This window comes from Atractosteus spatula, chromosome 7 (assembly GCF_055471065.1).
Source record: "Atractosteus spatula isolate fAtrSpa1 chromosome 7, fAtrSpa1.hap1, whole genome shotgun sequence".
Lineage (NCBI taxonomy): Eukaryota > Metazoa > Chordata > Actinopteri > Semionotiformes > Lepisosteidae > Atractosteus > Atractosteus spatula.
Window position 1 is genome coordinate 58893099 of NC_142712.1, and position 22504 is coordinate 58915602.

The window sequence follows — 22504 nt, forward strand, 5'->3', positions numbered from 1 at the left end:
TAACGCTGATAAAGACACGTTACATTTATTTCGCAACTCTCTAATCTAATTCACTAATGTGTGAAAACGAGCATGCAGTTAAGAATAAGTGCTCCTAATTGGCAGATCAGTCAGTCCCAGAGGTCCCATTAAAACATAATTATTCAGTGTGTTTAAATTGTTTAAATCCATGAGTTAAGACAAAAAAATATTTATTTTTGATCCTCGCGTCCTGTATATCTAATCACCGTTTTCCCACTGCTTTCAAGAATTCTGGATTGAGAATAACAATATGTCTAACACTAAAGAGGCTGGGGTTTTCTACAATGTTCCAGGTTTGGCTCCTAACTGCTTTATCACTAAGTATCTGCACTAAGTATCACTACATATTTACCTTAGTGCAACAGTGCCTAACAGCTCCACAGTTTGGGTTCTGACCGAGCATGTCTCCTCAGTTCTCACGCAGGGCTATCCATTGTCTCCAATACTGCTCCCTCTTTCATTGGAACGTCTGGCTCAGACTGTCAGATATTACCGTATACCAGCATCACTCCCATTGACGCGCACATGTCCAATCATATCATATTTCACTGCTGTGTCTATGTGCTGTTGACATTTTCCTATTTCTCTCAGATGTTTCTAGTTCTGCACCCCATGTTTTTTAACTCTGGTAGTCTCTCTAGACATTTCCTCTTCCACCCCATAATACTTTTCAGCCATAGTCATTTGGTTTTACTTGTTTGGGCATTAAGATCTGATTTGTGTAGATTCATAAAGCAGGCTTAGCTATTTTCACAAATTTGTAAGGTATGCTGTGTACACAATTCCTCTGTGTTCACATAGCAACATGCTACAGAGAGCAAGACCCCATGAAACCTTATCACTCACAGTGGAATTTTGTAATGCTACACAGTAATATTGGCTGTAAAATTTGAATCTCTGAGAATATTCACTACACTTTTAATTATACTCTGTGAAGTTTGCATTTAATGATAGAGGTCATTACCTTTGAGCCCTGTTTGGGACTTTCCATGTACATTAAAATACAATACCTAAAATTATTTCCTTCAACTTTTAATAACATTCTTAATTTTAAATAAATATTTGATTAAATAGTGCCACTCGTTCTGAAACTATGGGAAAATGTTTAATTGTTTCAATGTGTGGTTCTCCAGTACCTTTATTTCTTCATATTCCAAAGACAACAAGGAGACAATCTCTTTCTATTTAAGACGGTACCAACATTAGAAGGGTTGCACATAAGGAAAGAAACTTTTCTTAAAGGGTCCCATGGAAGCAGCTCGAACAAAGCAGCTTTTTGTATAAAGGAATGGCTGCTGTTTTGTCCTGAATGCCCCTTGACCTCATTCCCACTTCTTTTCCAGAGTCAGCAATCTTGAAAATGTACCCTAGATTGCATTGCTCAGTACCTTGCAGAATATTGAATCACTATACAATTGTCTCTGTTTGGGGCCACAAACTGTGGTCCCACATCCTTTTGGACCAGGCATTATCCCAGGTTTTTTCGTTAACACTGCATCAAGAGCAGCAATTCCCACAGTGACCAAAATTGAGCAATAAGTTTATATCAAGAGCACGTTGCTTTATTTTTAATTGTACAAGAACTGTCTATCCAATAAATTTCTTGATCTTAATGAAAAAGAAAGAAAGTGATGAGTCAACACAAGCAATTTTCCTACACATCATAACTTCTAGTTCATCACTTCTCTGACATTTATAATATCCCTGCATGCATTACCTTGCACTTATCCATGTTAAATTTTGCAAGGTGTCTGCTAAGACCGGAATAGTGTTAAAGTCCCCTGAGAACATAAAAAATGTTACAGTTTGTACCTACATTCTTACACTATTAGTTACATGTTGGGCTCACACTTATCAGATTTAACTTCAACAGAAGGTATCAGATTTCTGTCCTGCAATGTTCCGATATTTAACAGGTCACTGAGAAGGCCTTCGGAAACAGGCCTGTCAGGTGAGTGAGCTTAAACCTTGGGACTGAAAGGAATCAGAAATCCAGCGTGTTGTCATTACTGCCTTCACTGAGACTGCAGCTTTCATAGGTCACATGTGGAATCACTGAGCCCAGGACCCTAGCATCCCTCATGGCAGATGGTATTAGCCATGAACCTGAGCCAAAGGACCCTTTATTTTTGTTTCTTTGTGATTTCTCTATGTATTTCACTTGTAACATGGCTTGTTCCTACAGGCCTCCTGGAACTACCCAGAGTAAGGCCACATCATGGTTATTTTCTCAGTATTCCTCAAAAAACGCATTTTACACATACAAACTGCAATACTAATCAGAGCAGGTGCTTCCACAGCACAGACCAAAAGAAGCACTACACACTGCAGGTAGCTCTCTGAGTCTTCATGCTGTCATCCAGCTGTTTCCTGAAGAATCTCAGCAACATGGATGGACAGACTGTTCCTGACATCCTCTAAAAGTGGTTTCTTTCACAATCCCATGTACTGTATCTTTGTCCTCAATTCCCACTTGTGGCTTCAGGTCCTTGTTTCATCACTGATCTTAGTTGTGACTTGTTTGACAAATGCAGAAAAAAAGGAATTGTGCTGTGTGTCATCAAACTCCAGTACCTTATTTGGGATTTAATTTGAGTGTCCAAACAAAAAACTTTTCATCGGTTGTACTCAACGGGCATCCTCTTTTTTAAATTGAAATCATGGCAAGTAAATAATTCCTCTCCTGATGATTGTAAAAGATATCAGTATAGGAACAAGTAATAGGTTTATTCCAGCTGAAAAGAGAAGAAAAGAAACACAACGTTTTGGCTGTGTGACCCAAAGACCAGAAGAAGGCTCCACAGCTGAAATGTTGTGTTTCTTTTCTTCTCTTTTCAGCTGGAATAAACCTGTACTTGTTCCTATGCAGCCTACGTATGCTGACGTAGCTACCTACTTGAACTGACGTGTCAGTTTAGTATCACTTTTTGCCAGACTGGATCACAATCATTGTTCTGGTAAGTGTTGTTTCCTCTGACACATGGGTTAAGAGAATTTCAAATTTGAACCAAAATAACACTGGTTTATTCTTTTACTTTCATGATTAGGCTGCTGTGCTTCTTCCATTGCAGAATGTCCAGATCCTACTCTTATGAACATTTAAACATGCGCTACGTTTTGTCTCCAGTTAAAATATACTTTATTTCTGCAGTAGGCGTTTTTTTTAAATGTATTGGTCTCTTTACTTCTTTATTGGAGAAAGTAAATGTTGATGAACTTAGCTTTAAACAGCAAGTCATTCCATGATGTGTTATCATATATTATATTACATATTACCTACAGTATGTAATAGAACTAACAAACATGTAGCATACTAAGGAACAAGTAATAGGTTTATTCCATGCTGAAAAAAAGAAGAAAGAGAACACAACGTTTCGGCCATGGAGCCTTCTTCAGGTGACACCTGAAGAAGGCTCCACGGCCAAAACGTTGTGTTCTCTTTCTTCTTTTTTTCAGCATGGAATAAACCTATTACTTGTTCCTTTACAGCCTACGCCTGCTGACGCAGTTACCCACCTGAACTATGTAGCATACTATACTGTTCTGAATAGCATGTGGACTACAGGTTTAAACATGTTTGGTTACTTCCAGATGAACTAAAACACCTTCATCATTCCATCACAGGGTATGTAAATGTTTTAATTTGTATTCTCTGTACAGGTGTTCTCTGCAGAATTAAGGACTGAGTAGGAGGCAACATGAAAGGAATAAAAAGAGGGAAGGATGTGACATGTTTTCTGTTCAGTGACAGAAACTGCATCCTTAATCCCCTGGTCTGGTATTTGCAGGAAGAAGAAAAAGCAGTGCTGAGGGGGCTATGAGAGCAGTGAGTCTCTGTACACGGTACTTCAGTACTAGAGGTACCTATTGTGAACACTTGGGCACCAATTGTTATAATTAATAATGTAGTATATGAAGACAGTAACCATAACTGACCATGGTGACTGTGTAGTTCCACCTAGCTGACATTACCCAATTTAGAGACTAGTCTGGGCTCTGATATTAACCACACGTGTAGTAGAAACTGCAGTCTGTAATTCCTTTCAATAGCCATGACCTGCGGAATCTGTCTTACTTCACAGCTCAACACTTTCTCTAAACACTATATGATATAAACCCTCAGGGTTTCTCACTATTCTACAGTAGTACCGTTGACCTACGCTCATTTCCAAACTCTGTGTCATTTGTTTCTAAGCCAACACTGATTTTGCACCCAGATTTCAGCAGAACCCTTTTGCTATACTAATTGCTTGTTCTCACAGAATGACAGCTCAGTATTTGAGATAATATTGCTATAGAGGTACTGAAAAGAAGCAATCATCTGTTAGTTCTTAAATGAATATAACACAATAACCATTTTACTTATTTATTATTTCTGGAATATGAAGGCCCAATAGTTTCGCATGATTTGGGATATCTCAACAATGTCGCCTGGCATGAAGCCTGTGACTGAAAAGCTCAGCGAGGTTTCTGGAGAAGGTTAAAGTGTGCTGATGAACTTAACAGCAAAGGCTTTCATGGCATCTAACTAACGTGTCCCTGAGCCACCTTTCAGCATTACACTCATAGCCACCGAAAACAATGCAGATTAATACCTTGCTTTACTCTCTCATTAACCATTCATCAGTGGTTTGCACTTTGAATGGTCATTTAAATTCATTTTTTAATCTGGACAGTAATTACCCTATCCACAAATATGGAATGGGCACTCAAACTGATATACAATATATGTACTATAATAATTAATAATAATAATTGCTTACACATATATAGCGCTTTTCTGGACACTCCCGTCAAAGCGCTTTACAGGTAATGGGGATCCCCTCCACCACCACCAGTGTGCAGCCCCACCTGGATGATGCAACGGCAGCCATAGTGCACCAGAACGCTCACCACACATCAGCTATCAGCGGGGAGGAGAGCAGAGTGATGAAGCCAATTCATAGAGGGGGATTATTAGGAGGCCATGATTGGTAAGGGCCAGTGGGAATTTGAAACCTAAATTCCTATAGCAGACATTTTGTTTCCAAAGTGAGCTAGATGGACTGTGATATGATGAAGTGTGGCTGAAGGGAGAGGAGGGGACGAATTCTGAAGTGTTTGGTCATGTGGTGCCTCGACAAGCATAGGATCCGACAACACGAAATCCACCGTATGTCTTATGTGTAGAGAGGTTTCTTTTACCGTGCACTGTACAAGAAATAGTGAGTCATGATGACCTGGGAATCATTCATTAATCACTGAACCGCCTACCTGCTGGAGGTGAATCATGTTCTTCCCATTTCAGCAAATAAAAGAGTTGAATTATAACTTGGGGGCATTGCAGTATGTTTGCTTTGTGGATTGATCTTGTCTTATCTTATATTACCTAACTTTTTAGACAAGAAAACCAACCAAGACAGCTTCAGTTAGGCTTTACTCTGCAGGCAATCTGCGAACGGTTCTTTAAAACAATGAGGAACATCACCCTTCTCGACCTTTAAGAGCTGCAAAGCATGTTTTCATAAGTCCAGCTCCACCTTCACTCCACCCCCACAAACACCAATGTGGCTGGCTATAAATACTCTCTTCAATGTCAAACTCATGTTCAGTGCCTCCTTTGCTATGAATATGCACAAATTCATATTAACATGAGTGCCAAAGCATGGTAGAATCGTTCAGTTCAATTGCTCATGACAAATAATTGTACATTTACTTTCTGCAGAGAATCCATAAAAAGGTCCTGCGGGATGTACCAAGATCAAGCTATCAATTACAGTCACTGCACTGCAAACAGTTAATTTGTTGGATTTATTTTCCACATTAATCTTCTATTTTATTTCTGGCAAATTGCATTTTATACTTAATTACATGACAGACAGATTAGATGGATGGACAAACTAACTGTGATACATGACAAGTTTTCAATGGTTGATATTAGTATGATGGTGTGGTGGCGCTGTGGCTCACGATCTGCATCTGTGGGCTGGAAGGTTGCCAGTTCATATCCCGCGGCCGGCAGAGGAATCCTACTCCGTTGGGCCCCTGAGCAAGGCCCTTAACCCCAACTGCTCCAGAGGCGCTGTATAAATGGCTGACCCTGTGCTCTGACCCCAAGCTTCTCTCCCTGTCTGTGTCTCATGGAGAGCAAGCTGGGGTATGTGAAAAGACAAATTCCTCATACAAGAAAGTGTATATGGCCAATAAAGTGATCTTATCTTATCTTATGAATATAATATGTATTTTGTACAGATTATGTATGTAAAGGTTTCTACAAATATAACTACAAATTGCAACAGAAAGCAAATATTCATTTTTATCAGTAATGCAACCACAATGTTGCAGTTATACAGTAAACATGTATCAAGTACTAACAAATACATGGAAAGGAAATCTCACTAACTAAAACAAATGACACATGGATGTAGGAAATGTAACATGCCTGCAAATGACTGAATGAATACCACCTGTTATTGTCAGAGTACTTAAGTTTGATGGAATTCGGTTCTCAAGCTCAAGCCAGCAACACGAAAGCTATGTACTCTAGTTAATTTTTAATCTGCAGACAAGCAGGTGCAAATACTTGCTGTGAAAGACAAAGACAAAGACAGGAGACATCATTCCCAGTGCAGTAGGTATAACTATGACGATACACAGCTATTGCAGCTCCTCGGCCTTCTTCTCTTGGTCTCTTTATCCATTCTGCTCTAGATTTTAAGAGTCATCTGTCATAAACACCGTGCTGCATGTCAAAGCCCATATTGACATAGCAGCATACAGTGAAAGAAGAAGACAACAGAAAAACACTCAAATCAAATTTAAAACAACAACACTGCAATCACTAAACGCACACTTCCTAGTCTTCGTGCCAATAAACATTAGTCAGTGGGTCTGCAGCATGAAGGATTTTCTATTGTGCAATAACTGATCGCTCACCATGCTAGTGTTTCAGGCTGCTCATGGGGAAGTAGCACAGATTGCACAGCCAGTCAGACACTGGATTGTTTGATATAAATGATCTCTGCAGCCTTATAACTGAGAAAAGAATATATTGTCAATTGTAAGAAATATTGGTCTTATAGGATTAATTTAGGTAAAATACAAGTAAATCCTGTTGTTAGTTATTTTATTTCCTAATGAATATTATATTTTAGTATAAGCCAATGGACCAGGTTTATCTTTCATTTCTCTACTTAATTTCAATCAGTTTTACAGGTGATCTCATTATTCCCCCCAATAAAAGATAAACAAATAGATAACAAAATCACTACTGCTCACAAACCTTTGCATTAGGGAAATTTAAAGTATCGTTCACTTTAATCTCAGTGTCTTGCAGGAAAAATGAAGTAACTCGATGTTAATTTGTTGCCTAATTGTTACAGCACACCCCATCAAGCAGCTCTGGAGCACAACTAATGTACAATACCACCACAGAGAGCCAATTGTACTTGACCATAAAGCTGGTCTTCTCTTTGTGACTCCCTTCTTTGTGCTCTGAAAGGATGTAGCTTCTAGTGTCATGTGTTCAGCATCTTTCAAGAGATCTATATATTCACCAGGTATATAACGAGTGAGAGAGATAAAGTCACTGGAAAAGAATTAAACCCAAGGGGACTCTCCCCTCAGAGCTGAGCTTTCCTTCTTGTGAAACAGACTGTCTTTGTGCTGAGCAGGGTGCTAAGATTCAGAGAGCCAGGTTAAGTGAGTAGCTTGAGATAAGTCCCCTAATGTACCTCTTGAGCCTGGGCCAGGGCTCAGTGCCCTAAGCAAATGCTTGCCAGTTCTTTTGTGTGACCATCATGGCTAACTGGGCAGAGAGCTACCTGATACTAAAGGCCCAGAATACCATCAGCCAGACTTGACAATTGCCTATTGACAAGACAACCAAAACGTTTTATGTGGAGCATTTAATCCAAGCCTTAATGAGCACTTCTTTTCAGAACTGTACAGAAAAGTGATAAAGTACGTCGGCTCCCTGCAGCTGTACTCCACCCATTCACTTCACCAGCCTTATGTACCAGTTCTAAAAGGGCTGAAAAACTACAGGATCAGTGCAGCTACTGCAGTCACTGGACATGCATTTATACATGGTTACGCCTAACTTAACAGCACAAGAATGATTAGTCTCTCCACTGTATGCCAATATGCATTACTTCTCACATTTACAACTCCATCTTGAAATGCTGTAAAGTAAATTAGATAATTATGGCAAAGAGCACAATCAATTTTATGGTTGGCTCTGAAATACTTCTTCCTTTCAACCTGAAATTTCAGGAATGACGAAAATGCTAAAAATACAATAACACTACAATATTCTTCTATTGTAATGTAACATAATTTCCTAAAGACTTAATTCTGTCCTGCTGCTGTTTTTGCAAAGTTTATGAAAGATTTTGACTATAAAGTTAGCATAAATTGTAGTTTTCATTTTTTGAAGAATTCAAGAATCAAACTTAAAATTATTCAGAGGGTATAAACAAATTATCGCTCTTCCCTTGTCAGAGTTGTTTGTAATTACTGTATATGGAATATAACTAATTACCTTATAATTCACATATTTTACAATTCACGCTCTGAAAGAACATAAGAATCTTCCCAGGACTCTGAAACTAAGCTGTGTGCTTCGCTGTGGCTGGAATAAAAAAAAACAGGACTAGATATGCTGAAAGGATGTTTGGAGGGGATCCATGGTTTGGGTCAAGGTTTCTCCTGCCCACAGATATTACTGAGTGTGCTTTCCAAGGAGCTAAGAGCTGCTCTAATGCCTGGTTGAGAACTGAGAACCATGAAGAAAAGCTGTCATTGGCAAAAAGCAGAACAAGTCAGCCAGCAACATCATACAATGTACCTGGGCTGCAGCACCCAGTAGAAAAGCAATTTATTCAGCTTAAAGAAAAAGGAATGCACAGACATTTTGCCGGCTTTGAAACAACACCTACAGGAAAGTCTTAATGGATTGTCTGGGAAGAGGAATGAATTAAACATGTTTCCCATGTTCAAGAGCAAAGCAGCAAAATTGTCCTCTTTGGGACCAATAAAAACAGCTCTGAAGTCAGGCACCATTTCCTGGACAGCGATTGCACCATAATTCATTTGTTCAAGCAAAATTAAATCAAAGGTTCCATTATAGCTATTCTTCTTTGGGATTAGGCCTGCATAAAGAAATATTCAGCGCTGGCAGCCATAGTATAGACAGAAAGCAAAAGAACACAGTAATACAAAATGTTACTGTTCTCCAAAAACAAAACACATTTAGCTAACAAATAGCTTATCACAATGTGATTTGTTATTAACACATGAAAACTGTAATATAAAATTACACTAACTATTTCGAACAGGACTAACAGTGGGACAGCAGGGAAATAAAAAACAAATGATTTTCTTCAACAACAGTAAGGTACACAAAACTGAGCGCACAATTGTCTCAATGTGTGTGATGCTGCTTGCTTACACTTGTTTCCTCTCTGAAGCAGGGGTTCTGAATATACAGCACATGGAAAGTCCTGTCTTGCACAGACACTTTAAAAAATATTTAAATAAAAAATAAAATTCTGAGGAATTCAAATACTGTACCTTTCGATTATATACAGCCCAGTATATACAGTACAATATTTATGTATTTGTATGTACAGTATGACTCTTCCCAGAAATATATCAGAATAGATCATATTTTTGTGAAAGTATTTGTCTTTTCATTTAGGGATTTTGCCACCTATAAAATAGTAATAATAATAATAATAATAATAATAATTGTTTACACTTATATAGCGCTTTTCTGGACATTCCACTCAAAGCGCTTTACAGGTAATGGGGATCCCCTCCACCACCCCCACTATGCAGCCCCACCTGGATGTTGCGACAGCAGCCATAGTGCACCAGAACGCTCACCACACATCAGCTATTAGTGGGGAGGAGAACAGAGTGATGAAGCCAATTCAAGATGGGGATTATTAGGAGGCCAATGGGAAATTTGACTAGGACACCGGGGTAACACCCCTACTCTTTTCAAGAAATGCCCTGGGATTTTTATTGACCACAGATATCCAGGACCACACAGATCCACACAGACCGCAGGTGAGCGCTCCCTGCTGGCCCCACTAACACCTCTTCCAGCAGCAACCTTAGTTTTTCCCAGGAGGTCTCCCATCCAGGTACTGACCAGGCTCACACCTGGCTTCAGTGGGCTGCCAGTTGTGAGTTGCAGGATGATATGAAAATGTCATCCTTATTGTATTTACAGATACAATCATATTGTTATAGCTGCCTTACATTAATTTAGAATGTTTATAATACAGTACAGCTGACTTAAATCTCAAACCCATGCTTCACAAATGTTGTATGAATTCAGCTGATGAACACAATGGTGTAGCACAATCGATAGTAGCTGATATGTGGTTTATAGAAATATTCATCTGAGCAGTTTCATTGATATCTTCAGGTTTCTGACTGAATTCAAGGTGGGTGAGGTGGTTCTTTACAGCAAGACATGTTTAGAAAAACTCTTACACAAACACTGGCACGTGCTGTATCAGGAACTGTCAAATTTTACATGTCTCATAGGAAAGACATATTGTATGTGACTCATATTAGCCAGAAACATTGATAATTCATATCACAGTTCAACCAAGGAAACCTAATTAGAGAGGCTGGGGCACGGAGGGTTATATTCTTTCTTGGTGTATTTGTAGAGGTGCTGTGCAGCTGTGTGCCTCCCTGATCTGTGCAGCTCTGCAGCTGTGGAGGGAGACCTGGCCAGAGCTGTGGGAAACTGGAAGATGACTCATGCCTGCTACAGAGAATCATGAACAGGGATAATGCAATCCTTCAGCACGGACCACTGCAGAGTCCTGTTTTAACTGTGGGCAAGAACTCAGGGAAGGCTGATTCCTCTGTTAAGGAACTGAATGGGTGCAATGCCACACTTCATTCCAGAATAACCACACGCCCAGCATAGACACATATGGCAAGCCATTCAGCACATGCACTCAAAAACTGATAAGCTGGTGGAAGTAACAGTTTAAAAGACTGTTTGTTATGGACATAAGGAAGAAAACTTCTGCTGATGTTAAGAGAAACTTCAGTCCATACAACAGTTAATGATCTTGTTCTTCCTGTGCAAAATGTCAGAGAAATTCTGCTCAAGGGTTAATGCTGAAGGTGCTTGAACTGCTGGGTTTCTGGATTAACAAATGCATTAACTGTACTTTACTACAGTAAATGTAAAGAAATATAGTCGCTATATGGTGCTTTCGGTAAAATTAATTCAGGACAGGGGAAGTTGGAAAATGATGTGTCTGTTTGTTAAAGAAAAATACAGAGAATAATCAGACTGCTGCAGCAATGCAGCAAAAAATCCTGGATTTTCAGTGGTGAACAATACGTCTGGCTCTGGGAAATGCAATGAAAAAGCAAGTGTGGAGCTCTAGGCAGGGGGAGGAAAGGGCTGAGGGGCGCACCTGGGGTCCCGGGGGCTGTTGGGCCGGCTGGGAGTGCGGGTCCTGCTGTCGCCGCCCCCAGCTGCCTTCTCACCAGAAGCCACGGGGCTCAGCCGCCTGCGGTAGGACAGACCGACACACGGCGTTACACGGGAAACACAGCACGGCCAGCCTGAACACTAGCCACATTCATGAAAGAATAATTCACATAAAACATCAGAGTCATTTAAGTCAGGAAATACAGTAGATGCTAATATAGAATACACAGAAAACTATATTTTTAGCCTAGATGTAACTAAAACAGATGGAAGTCTTAACCAAAAGATTTTTCTCCAGCATGTTTTAATAGATGGTCATTAAATAGACATTGAGCTATTAAAATGAGTAAATAATATGCTTTTAAAGAGGCAATTTCCTTGACAAAATGACAGTTCCTTCATGGAAGCATCACTCTGTTTCGGATTTGCTAGGAGCAAATCCAAATCACCTTTGCGCACGTGGATAGATCTATCAGGATTACCAATTATTCTAGATCAATATGGCTAAAGTTTCAGTAGAATTGTATTTCTGAACAAAGGGGGAAAAACATAAAGTCACATAAGATTTTTCTGTCAATTTGGTGAAGTGAGCCAGAGCTCTTGCAGGAGCACCAGGAGGGGCCCAGTGTGTCTGCACTGTCATGACAGGAGGGATATGTCACTGTGCTGGGGCTCTGTCCTACCTAAGTTCCTCCTGAGAGACATGGGGAGCGACGCCGTTGAGCTGCCCAGGGCTGTGCTCAGGGCTGACCTCCTGCTTCATGCAATCCTGAGCTGGGAGCTCCAGACAGGCCTTAAATCCATGTTTCACTGACTGAGCTTCCCACTGCTGAGCTGCATTCCGGATCGCTAGGCGACGCTTCTCCTGGAGACACAGACAGATGCAACAGGAGGGATTAGGAGATGCAACTAGCATGGAGCGAAAAGGCAGAGAGGCAGACACAAAGAGCAAAGACAGGAAAATGGGGTCCTGGGAGGTTTACTTCTCTTGGGAGACTTTTTATAGACTTCTGACTTTATTAGGAATGCCTTTAGATTTAGCTCTAGATTAACTTAATATGTAGTAGTTTAATGAGTGATCCTTTGTAAATATAGATACAGGCTACACTAAGAATAGTCTGTGCTTTTAAATAAGTAAATGTTTTCATTCTCTCACAAATGGTCCCAGTCTTGAGAAGCTGATGTTATATTTTATACAGTTTAATTGGTCTATAAAAAATTAAAACAAATCATTTTTAGAAATGTTGTATTCATAAATATAAATATCCTTCTCATATCTGTAACATTCCTTACATTTGTATCCTGTTGTGTTTTAATTAACATTTTGCAAATGGACTATTAGTAAGTTTTTTTTTTAAATATGACAGAAATAGATTTTGCCTCTTGATCAGGATTATATCTCAAAATTGTTTTTTCAAAACTTAAAATGCAATCAGGATTATGATGATTTGGAATTCTTTTTAGCAATCCTATTAGATATTTGATCACAATGAAATGTTGCACTCATGTTTTTCAGAATTAAAAAGAGCTGACTGAAATTACTTTAATATAAAATATCAACATGATTCCAATACACAGTAAAATGACTTTTCTTATAAAAAAGATTTTGTGTGAAACACACATGTACATACTGTATACACATACTGTATGTACAATAATATATTTTAATAAAATATTGGAATTAAATATTAGTGTCAGTAGTAAATAATTTGCTGTTTTTTAGTAAACAGTTACACCTCTCTTTGTTGACCAACAGCCCTTCATTTTTACTGAACGCCTGACCATGCCTGTATGCACTGTGCAGTCAAAGCAAAACAATGTGTTTGTTGGGCCAGTTTACTGTGGGTCACTGTGAGCTTGTAAGGAAGGTTACTGCAGGAAATTTTAGCTGGTAAGGTAAGAGGTTAAGTGGATCTACAGGAAAGAGAACAGCTAAAAGCTCCCAGAAAAGTCAATGTCACCAACACTGAATGTCACCATTCTGACATATAAAAATTACATCTCTCTTTTTGATATTCTGAGTAGATGATTTTACAAGTTTCGGGTACTGTATGATTTGTCTATTTTAAGTACTGCATGTGTACATGCACAAGATAATGATTGAAGTTAACACATCAACTCTGCCCTGTCTTTTCCAGGGCCTTGAGAAAATAGCAGCAGATCATCAGAAACTGCTCATGCCCAGGTACACACAGGCAGAAACTGCTCATGCCCAGGTACATGCAGGCAGAAACTGCTCATGCCCACGTACACACGGGCAGAAACTGCTCATGCCCAGGTACACGCAGGCAGAAACTGCTCATGCGCAGGTACACAGAGACAGACACTGCTCATGCCCAGGTACACAGAGACAGACACTGCTCATGCCCAGGTACACACGGGCAGAAACTGCTCATGCCCAGGTACACACAAGCAGAAACTGCTCATGCCCAGGTACACACGGGCAGAAACTGCTCACGCCCAGGTCCTCACAGGCAGAAACTGCTCATGCCCTGGTACACACGGGCAGAAACTGCTCATGCCCAGGTACACGCAGGCAGAAACTGCTCATGCCCAGGTACACATGGGCAGAAAATGCTCATGCCCAGGTACACGCAGGCAGAAACTGCTCATGCCCAGGTACACACGGGCAGAAACTGCTCATGCCCAGGTACACAGAGACAGACACTGCTCATGCCCAGGTACACAGAGACAGAAACTGCTCATGCCCAGGTACACAGAGACAGACACTGCTCATGCCCAGGTACACACAGGCATGATGCAGCCCAGCTGCTACACGGCAGGTTTGGATCTCTTGCAGCTGGGGACTGGTGCTGCTCAGGTCAAGCAGGCAACAATACAAGAAAACGCAGCACTAGTTTTCATTCTGTTTACGACAGCTTCTAAAATAATCTATTAAATCTTTGTGATTCGGGAGCACTTTCAATTATAGGAAAGATAAAATGAAGACCTTGATGACAGAAATGCAGCATGTGGATGAAGAATGGCTATCACTGCTTCAAAGAACTTAGAACGTGACAGAGCAGGTTGTGGTCAAGGATGTCCCTAAACATATATATCAGTAAATTACAGAGAACTAGGCAGGTTTTTAACAGCAAATTTAGCCACTAATGTTTACTTGTATTCTTGCAGCATTCTTGGAGAAACACTGCAGCACTCAGAGCACTTCGGACCAAGGCTGCAGCTTGTGAAAGAGCTGTACTGCAGTTTCCCACTGGGGCTGGGCTAGCAAAAAGGACCACTTGAAATCCCTGAGTGTTTTGTTATTGACTGTACAATGTCATCTGCGTCTAATGGTTGTGCTGCAGCCCACAGGGAGGAGCTTAAACAAGATAAACCCACAATTTCTAAGGGATGCATTGCAATTAAAACCTAAAGCCCTTGGTATCCTTTAAGGTAGAAAGTAATGTTATCATTTTATGCACAAAAGGACAATTCAGGGACACACCAGCTAACTTAACCAGCATGTTTGGAAGGTGGTAGGAAACTGTCCACCTGGAATAACACAAAACTCCACCAAGGATCCAGAACATGTGAGGCAGCAGTACTAATAGTCAACATGAAATATCTCAATTTTAAATATATTATAACACTGTAAGTGAGTAAAAATAACAGTTCTTGAGTGATGATTATGTGTAATGAAGCTTTCTTGGTAATGCTTACTGCATTGGATATGAACTATACATTTGGCAACAAAACTATAAAAACAATTTATAAATACGATTAAAACAATGTTAACAGGTTTTGCTTTGTTTAAACAGAGAGGCTTTCAGAGACTGTGAACTCGATATATTGTCACAAGTTCAACAGTAGTAACTCTGAAGCCCTGACATGGCCCATGTTTTTCTACCTTATTTTTACATCGCTGACAGTACGTGTGGCCTCTGTGTTTTGGCAAGGCTGTTCTATCGCATGCCATTCCCTGCCCACTGCCATTTTTAACCACCCCACTTATTCACATGGCAAGAACTCCAGCATGATCATTTTTGCTTCTCAGCTGTCAGTGCACTTGGCTTCCTGCTCCTGCTCACTGTAAACACGGAGTACATACCATCAGACCTTGTGCATAGCTGCTTAGCATCTGCTCCAGTGCTCTTTGGCACTTAAAATCCATTTATTTTTACCTAGAGCAGCACCTGCATTGGCCCAAATTTTTATTTTATTCATGAACAGAACTAAGAAAAAGTTTTGTGAACCCCCTACATTCGTCTGCATTCTCGTATATTTAAACCTATAACTTTATTAGAGTTCCATGAAAGTTTTCATGAAAAAATGAAGATAACCTGATTTAACATGTAATACAAAGACATAAGATACTGTATATTTGGATTATTTAATTCAAAATCCTTGTGTAAATAACTATGCAAGCCCTTAGTTAATTGACTTAATCAGATTTTATTAATTTTATTAATTTTGTCCCATTCTTCCTTACAGACGTGGATCAAGTTGGTTACATTTGAGGGTTTCAAAGCATGAAAAGCTCTCTTCAGGTCCTGACATAACACTTCAGTGGAGTTATGTCTGAACTTGGGCTTGATCAATTTCTTCACTCTTCTGCTAAATTTATTTTTCTTCAGCCACTCTGTTGAAGACTCACCATGGTCTTGAAAATTTTCTATTTTTAGATTAATGACAGTGGAGGATTTTGCAACCCTCTCTAGACTGATGAGGCTAAACTACTCTTTTTTTATGAGGCCCTGTGAAATCTCTTCTGATTGCTGCTTAATTGTTTCCATTATCCTGTATGGTGAGGACCAACTTCACAAAGGTTCTGACCATTACACAGGACAGAGCTGCAAAAACTCAGTCCTGGTTCACTTTGTACTGGATTGATTAACCACCTTAATTGTGCTAAGTAAACTAGAAGTTCACTTCTTATTTTACAAACACTGATTCTTATTTTTTTTCTACTTAATACATCATATTGTCTCATAAAACATAAAACTGGTAAATAGGTAAATATTTAAGAAAAAAAATGTAATTTATATTGAAGGTTCTTAAACTTTTTTTTTCATCCTTGTGTCATATGTATTGGAAGTCAAGCACAAAGACATCTGCAAAGCAAACAACAACTCAACTGATCTTGGACCGTTGGTTTGAAATAACACCACCTGTTCTGCTCTACTGCCTAGTTTGTAGTGAGGCTTTTTTATGTAGCAACATTTCTAGTTTTCATACCGTACCTAAGATTGTATGAATGGAAAGAAATCATCACTCTTTCCCCAGTTAGATCTCCAAGTGTTAAGCCTAAGGAATAGCACTAAAGGGGGCTTTGGCAGCCTCAGACAGCAAGAACATTTCTGAGGAACATGCATGGTTCTGCTTTTCCAGTCCCCTGATCTCTGCATATTATTGTTCCCAGAAGGCCCTGGGCAAGAGGCCCCCAGTTAATGTAGTCGGAAGCCGACCTCTTCTGCGATTGTTTCAGATAATGATGCAGTGGAAGAGTCTGGTAGAGTATTTTCAAATTCTTAATCAAAGCCAGATCCAAGCAGAAAGGAAAGGAGATTTTAAAAACCATGCATAGATGACACCGGTGGATATCAATTAAATATGACTGTAGATAAAGTAAAACAGCAATACAAAATTGAGCAAAGATTCAAGCTGACCAAGAAGACTTTCAAAAGTAGTGTGTGCTTTGCTGTAAAAAATCAGTCAACTACCAATGGGTAATATTAACAAAGCTAAAGCAGAAAGCTTGAATGTAGTTTAAAAGCACTGAATAAATCAGATGTGAACTAGGTTCACAACCAAGGAAAGACATAGCAAATCAAACTTAATGGTAGAAAACGCAAAGCACTAAATGCAGAAAACAAGAACATTCTGAATGTCAAATAAGAGCGCAAGGAAGGGAACACAAGTGGGGAGGGCGAGACTTGACTCTTTTGAAGGAGTCCATTGAAGGCTCATATTAGTTGGGCCTCCAACGTAACTCCTCCTTTGGGGAGTGTTGTCAGCAGTTAAGACTCCTTTCAAAACATTCCCTTTGTGACAAAACCTGATAAACACTTAGGAAACATTGGCAACACCATAAGAAGAGCTGGGAATACTCTATGAAGGCAATGTTTGTGCATTTCCTGAGCAGACATGGCGTGCTACACAGGAGGGACACCAAAACCTTGAAGGTGTGTGTGTGAAAGGCAAACGGTGCTCTCCAAAAAATACACTTTGTGTTACATAGGACATCACAAGAAAAGAAAAAAGCTATAAACACAGATATAATCTTCATGACATTGTAACAAGGTCAATAGGAAGTGCAGGTGCAGCTGATCTAACCCAACACCACTGGAAAAGCTCTGTGCCACCTTCTGCTAATGTGAAAACAAAGAACTCCCAGTGCTGCACTGTGGGCCTATCCTATCAATACTGACAAACTCTCTAATCGGGTTTAATCTGTGTGGTATTTCATTGTTCCCTGGTATGTGGTCCCCACCTATTTTACTTGGAATCTTTCCTAAATGGAGCCACTCACAGAAAAAAGAGAGCAGAGCGCCATCTTGTGTCAAGAAAGCAGTCAGCCCTTAGGGGAGGTAAAACAAACGAAGGGATGGCAAAATACTTGGGCAGTGAGACAGGTAGTTGGGACACAGTTCCTCCAATAGGTTTAAAAAAGATTGAGATTTCAGCCTGGTTTCTTATCTCATTTTATCCAAATTATTTTATGTCACGAGATCAGCAGGAAATACTACAGTATATCCCTCACAGCATGAACACGGAAGGACAGACTCGAAGCTCAGCACAGAGGGATTGTACAGTGGGCAAGGACGTAGCACACATTCGCTGGTACACAAGAAAGAATGTTGAGCCATGCTTGAAGACAAAAAAACACACACACAAAAAACCTTTGTGTTGTCATTCAAGTCACCAAGTGAAGCACCCAAACATTTTAAGGAAAATAACCCTTCCAGAAAAAGTAATACTACACCCAAATGCAGGAACGGAGTTGAAAGTAATTAATCCTCCATACAGTACTTGACAGTAAGTGCTGTCTGCCTGTATACTCCTGTAATCCTGGCTGGGAGTTTGTGAGCTTGGAGATGTCAGCTCCTGTTACCATGCACAGGCAAGGCTGCTTTGACCTGTTTGGCTCGGAAACTTTCAGGTGGGTAGGTCATGCATGTGAAGGACTCTGGCATTCCTTCATGAAAGGGAAAGTGCATGGCAAGGCTGCCAGATTTCTTGCATGATAACTGTACCCTTGCCAGGTTCTGCAGAGCGTTACATTTCTCACTTCCTCAGAGGAGATCTGCAGGATAAGGTTACATGGAAACAATACGTTCCCCCAGCCCCTTGCTCACTGTGAGCTGCTGCGTGTGTGAAAGCCCTGACAAGGCCCATGACTACAGCATTCTGCTCCGACGCCACAGGGCTCGTCAAAATCAGGCAAATGAAAGGCAGTGACAGGAAACAGCAATTTTAAAGCACCTTCTGAAATTATGCATTGTGACACATTTGCTCTCATTGGAATGATGTATATATATATGCATTAAATAATGTTGGCAGCATTGTAGGTTAACTTGATTTTTATGTGCTGTGTAAATGCAAATACATACTCTTCCACAGACCTGAATGCCACAGGTTGCTGACTGAGCTTGAAGTGTTACAAGTTGAATTTTGAGAAGAATATGATATGGAAAGGTTACTTTACTACAGAAAGGGCTATGATATGGAAGGCTTACTTTACTACTTTACCACAATGTTTTCCACTATGTATTCAAAAGCCTTTGTGTGTGACTGATTGGATACACCTGTACAGGTCTGCTAGATTGGTGTGGGTCTCAGAACCCGAGGTACCTAATACAGGTACTGTCCTGTATATCACTGCTCACCACACTCAATTTCAAAATAAATAAACCATAACATACACAACACTTTTAATACAGAATCAGAGAAGATGTTCAGACATGTCTTTTTTGCTTGAAAAAAAAGAATAACACCACTAAGAATAAAAATAAACCAGGATTGGGTGTATAAAGCATTGTCACTCATATTTAGAAATTTAATTCCACAAGGGAAGTAACGTTGAATCAAAATCAAGATGTACAGCTCTCATAGAAAAAAAAACTTGAGATGACTTTGGTAAACAGTAGAACAGAAGCAGAAATCTCATCAAGATTTAACTGTTGCCTTATAATTATGCATGACAATAACAAATGATGCCAACATTTACAATTACTGAAATAGCTGGTGGCAAGGTGATACTTGGTACCTGCACAATCATGAAAAGAGGCAAGGGACAGGGAACATAGAGGGAATGCAGAAATAGTAATTCACAGAATTTCTTTTTTGTGGGTACTCAGTAAAAACAGATTAGCCTACAGTTTGTATTACATGGGTAGACTGGAATTCCTGAAAGCAATTCAGCCACATTTACAGAAGGAAAACTATGTTCCTATCGTAAAAGCCAGACACTTAATGTCCTTCTTCTGTAATCCAGACATGATCTGTATTTTAATGTAATATAAAATTAGTTCTTTTTTTTACTTGGAATGTGCTCATGAATTGAGTTAAAGGAGAATATTTAGCTTTAAATCAGATGTAGTTTTGCTCTTGCTCCTGTTTTCGGTCTGGTTTTATTATTCTACACAAGAAACTGTAGTCAAGATTAACGACAGCTGAAAGACTGAAAATCAGAAAACAGTTCTACATTTCAGCCACTGAAGTCTGAATCAGGAGATGAAAATGTTACAGTAAGGAACTCTTAATCTTAAATTGAGCGTTAAGGTTTAAGTGAATTAAACATCATAAAACCACAATGTCCCACACAACCATCTGCAAAACAGTACACTGGGAGCTTAAGGACAAATTTAAAAATATTTTGAAAGTTAAATTTTTGGTTTGGCGAGATCAGTCCTCTTTCATCCACACAAAGCAATCGGATCAGTCAGGCTTCAGAATTCATGAATCAGAAAGGATTTTATGCTCCCAGCAGAAACCCAAAATTTAGCAGCTAGCAGGAGCCTGATACATTTGAGAGGGGGTCTCCACTGGGGCCAAGGGCGCATGTCTGGGGGTAGTATGGAGTCAGGGGCTAAGACCATACCTTGTTGGACACCAGTGGGGGTGTCAGGGGAGAGGAAACCTGTCATCATCGGTGCCTGGGCCACCGGCTGTGGATGCTGACAGGGCTGTGAACAAGGAGCCCAGACCAGGGCAGAGGCATGCTCTGTGCTCAGGCCCACTGAGCAGAGTGAGCATCAGCGACCAGGAGCAGGAAAAAAGGATTGGGGAAGGGCAAGAGACAAAAACACCCAGAGATGGGCTGGGGCCCAATGTGCAGTGGGTTGGATGCCTGATGAACAAAGGGGTTAGAAAGGAGAGTAAAGCAGTTGGGGATTGTGGCAAGCGGGAGAGAGTGGAAAGAAGAGCAGACATCATGGTGACAGCAGGGAGCTGGCTGTTTTCTATGAAACATGGAGAACTAGAGGTCAAAAAGAAGTGCCCTGCCCTGGCTTGGAGCAGGTGTGCAGATTGCTAGGGACACCTGTGCAACGAGCGTGAGGAGGCGATGAGGCCAGCTGCCACAGGACCTGTGGCCTGGGGGGGAAGCACAGGAACGACACAGGATGGACGTCGAAATGGAAAATGGGAAGGTGAGGTCTGTCTCTGGCAAGAGCAAACACTGAGGGCAAGAAAGGATGTGCAAAGGGATCCGAGATTTATGCAGCAGAGCAGAAGATGGCAAGCTTAGAGTTTGACTTCCTCCAGAATATACAACATTTAAAAACCCTACATTGTGTGATACACAGTACAAGCATATTTTGTACAGTTACTGTAGATGACAAAGTGAAACCTGTGCAGAAAGGACAGTTTAATACTAATAAAGAGTCCTTAGTCCTTTCCTACCGGATATGGGTCAACAAAGTCAGCATAGGAGCATCCAGAAGGTGTACACATAATAATAACATGTTATATTTCTTTTAATATTTCTGAAATTTTGCAAACACCAGCAAATTATCCATCTGAGCACTGAAGGTGTTACAATATTCAGATTGAATTCTTCACAGCTGATGTCACTGTTTCTGAATCTCCCCTGGAAACAATAAACATGGCTCTTCAGAAGTAACAGAACATTTGGTCTGTTCTAACAGGGACACACCAGCCAAACCACAGAAAATCACTGATCCCTATGAATTAGGCCAGGGGCTTGTTTCCATCAATCTGTTTGATGATGCTGTGGATGGATATGACATTGAGAGTGTTATATACAGTGCAACAAACGTTTTTTTTTCTTTTGTCATGGTAATCACACACTGCTGCGTTTATCTCAAATCTCAGGTTTCAGCAGCAAGTAGATTCATGTTTTTGCTCATGATAAAACTGCCCTTAAAGTTTATAACATAAAGTTAATAAATGTCTCATTTCCTCAGTCTCAATATATTGGCATTTTGAAATTTTGGTGCACAGGTCAACTTTAATTGTTTTAACAAAGCTGATCAATGGTTTGTAGACACGTTCACCTCCTTTTTGAACACATCCTGCAATGCCCTTGTCAGATCAATTTACATACCACTTGTTACGTCCCAGTGTGTGTTCTGTGTGTGTTTTTCTGTTATGTCCACACTGCTGACCCTTGATTGTTCTCCCTTCCCCATTGGCCAACCATCACACCACTGTTTCAATATGATGTTATCATCAATCAGCCCTCAGCCAATCAGAACTCATTTTATTCACTATATAACATGGAGGCTTTCAGGAAGAAGAGGCCTTTCGTTTGACTTCGGTCCCGTTTGGTTTTGGTGATCGCTTCGCTTCTGGTTATTGCTTCGGCTTCGTTTGTTGGTTTGTTTTGCTTTGTGTGTGTATTTTCGTATAGCTTCGGCTTTGTTGTTTTGTTAGTTTCTTTGTTAGTTTCTTTGTATTTTCGTTTGTTTGTGTGTTCATCCTTGTTTTGTCATTACCTTGCCCCAGTGTTACATGTTCAACTTTTGTGTTCTTTTGTACCCTGCTCCTGTTGATTACTCTTGTTTTCCCTTATTTGTATTCCTGGTTCACTTGTGTTTTTGTGTGAACTTTTGTATATAAGGTTAG

The 22504-nt window shown here is 40.1% G+C and overlaps 1 protein-coding gene across 1 annotated transcript in view; it reads right to left on the reverse strand.

Annotated features, from left to right (window-relative positions):
• lrrc49 (leucine rich repeat containing 49) overlaps nt 1-22504 on the reverse strand; it is a 110102-nt gene that overhangs the window by 24640 nt on the left and 62958 nt on the right. The window contains exons 12-13 of the mRNA XM_088920679.1: nt 12157-12338; nt 11457-11552 (exon numbers count right to left, since the gene is read on the reverse strand). Coding sequence (XP_088776805.1) covers nt 11457-11552; nt 12157-12338 — 278 coding nt within the window. The remainder of the gene's footprint in view (nt 1-11456; nt 11553-12156; nt 12339-22504) is intronic.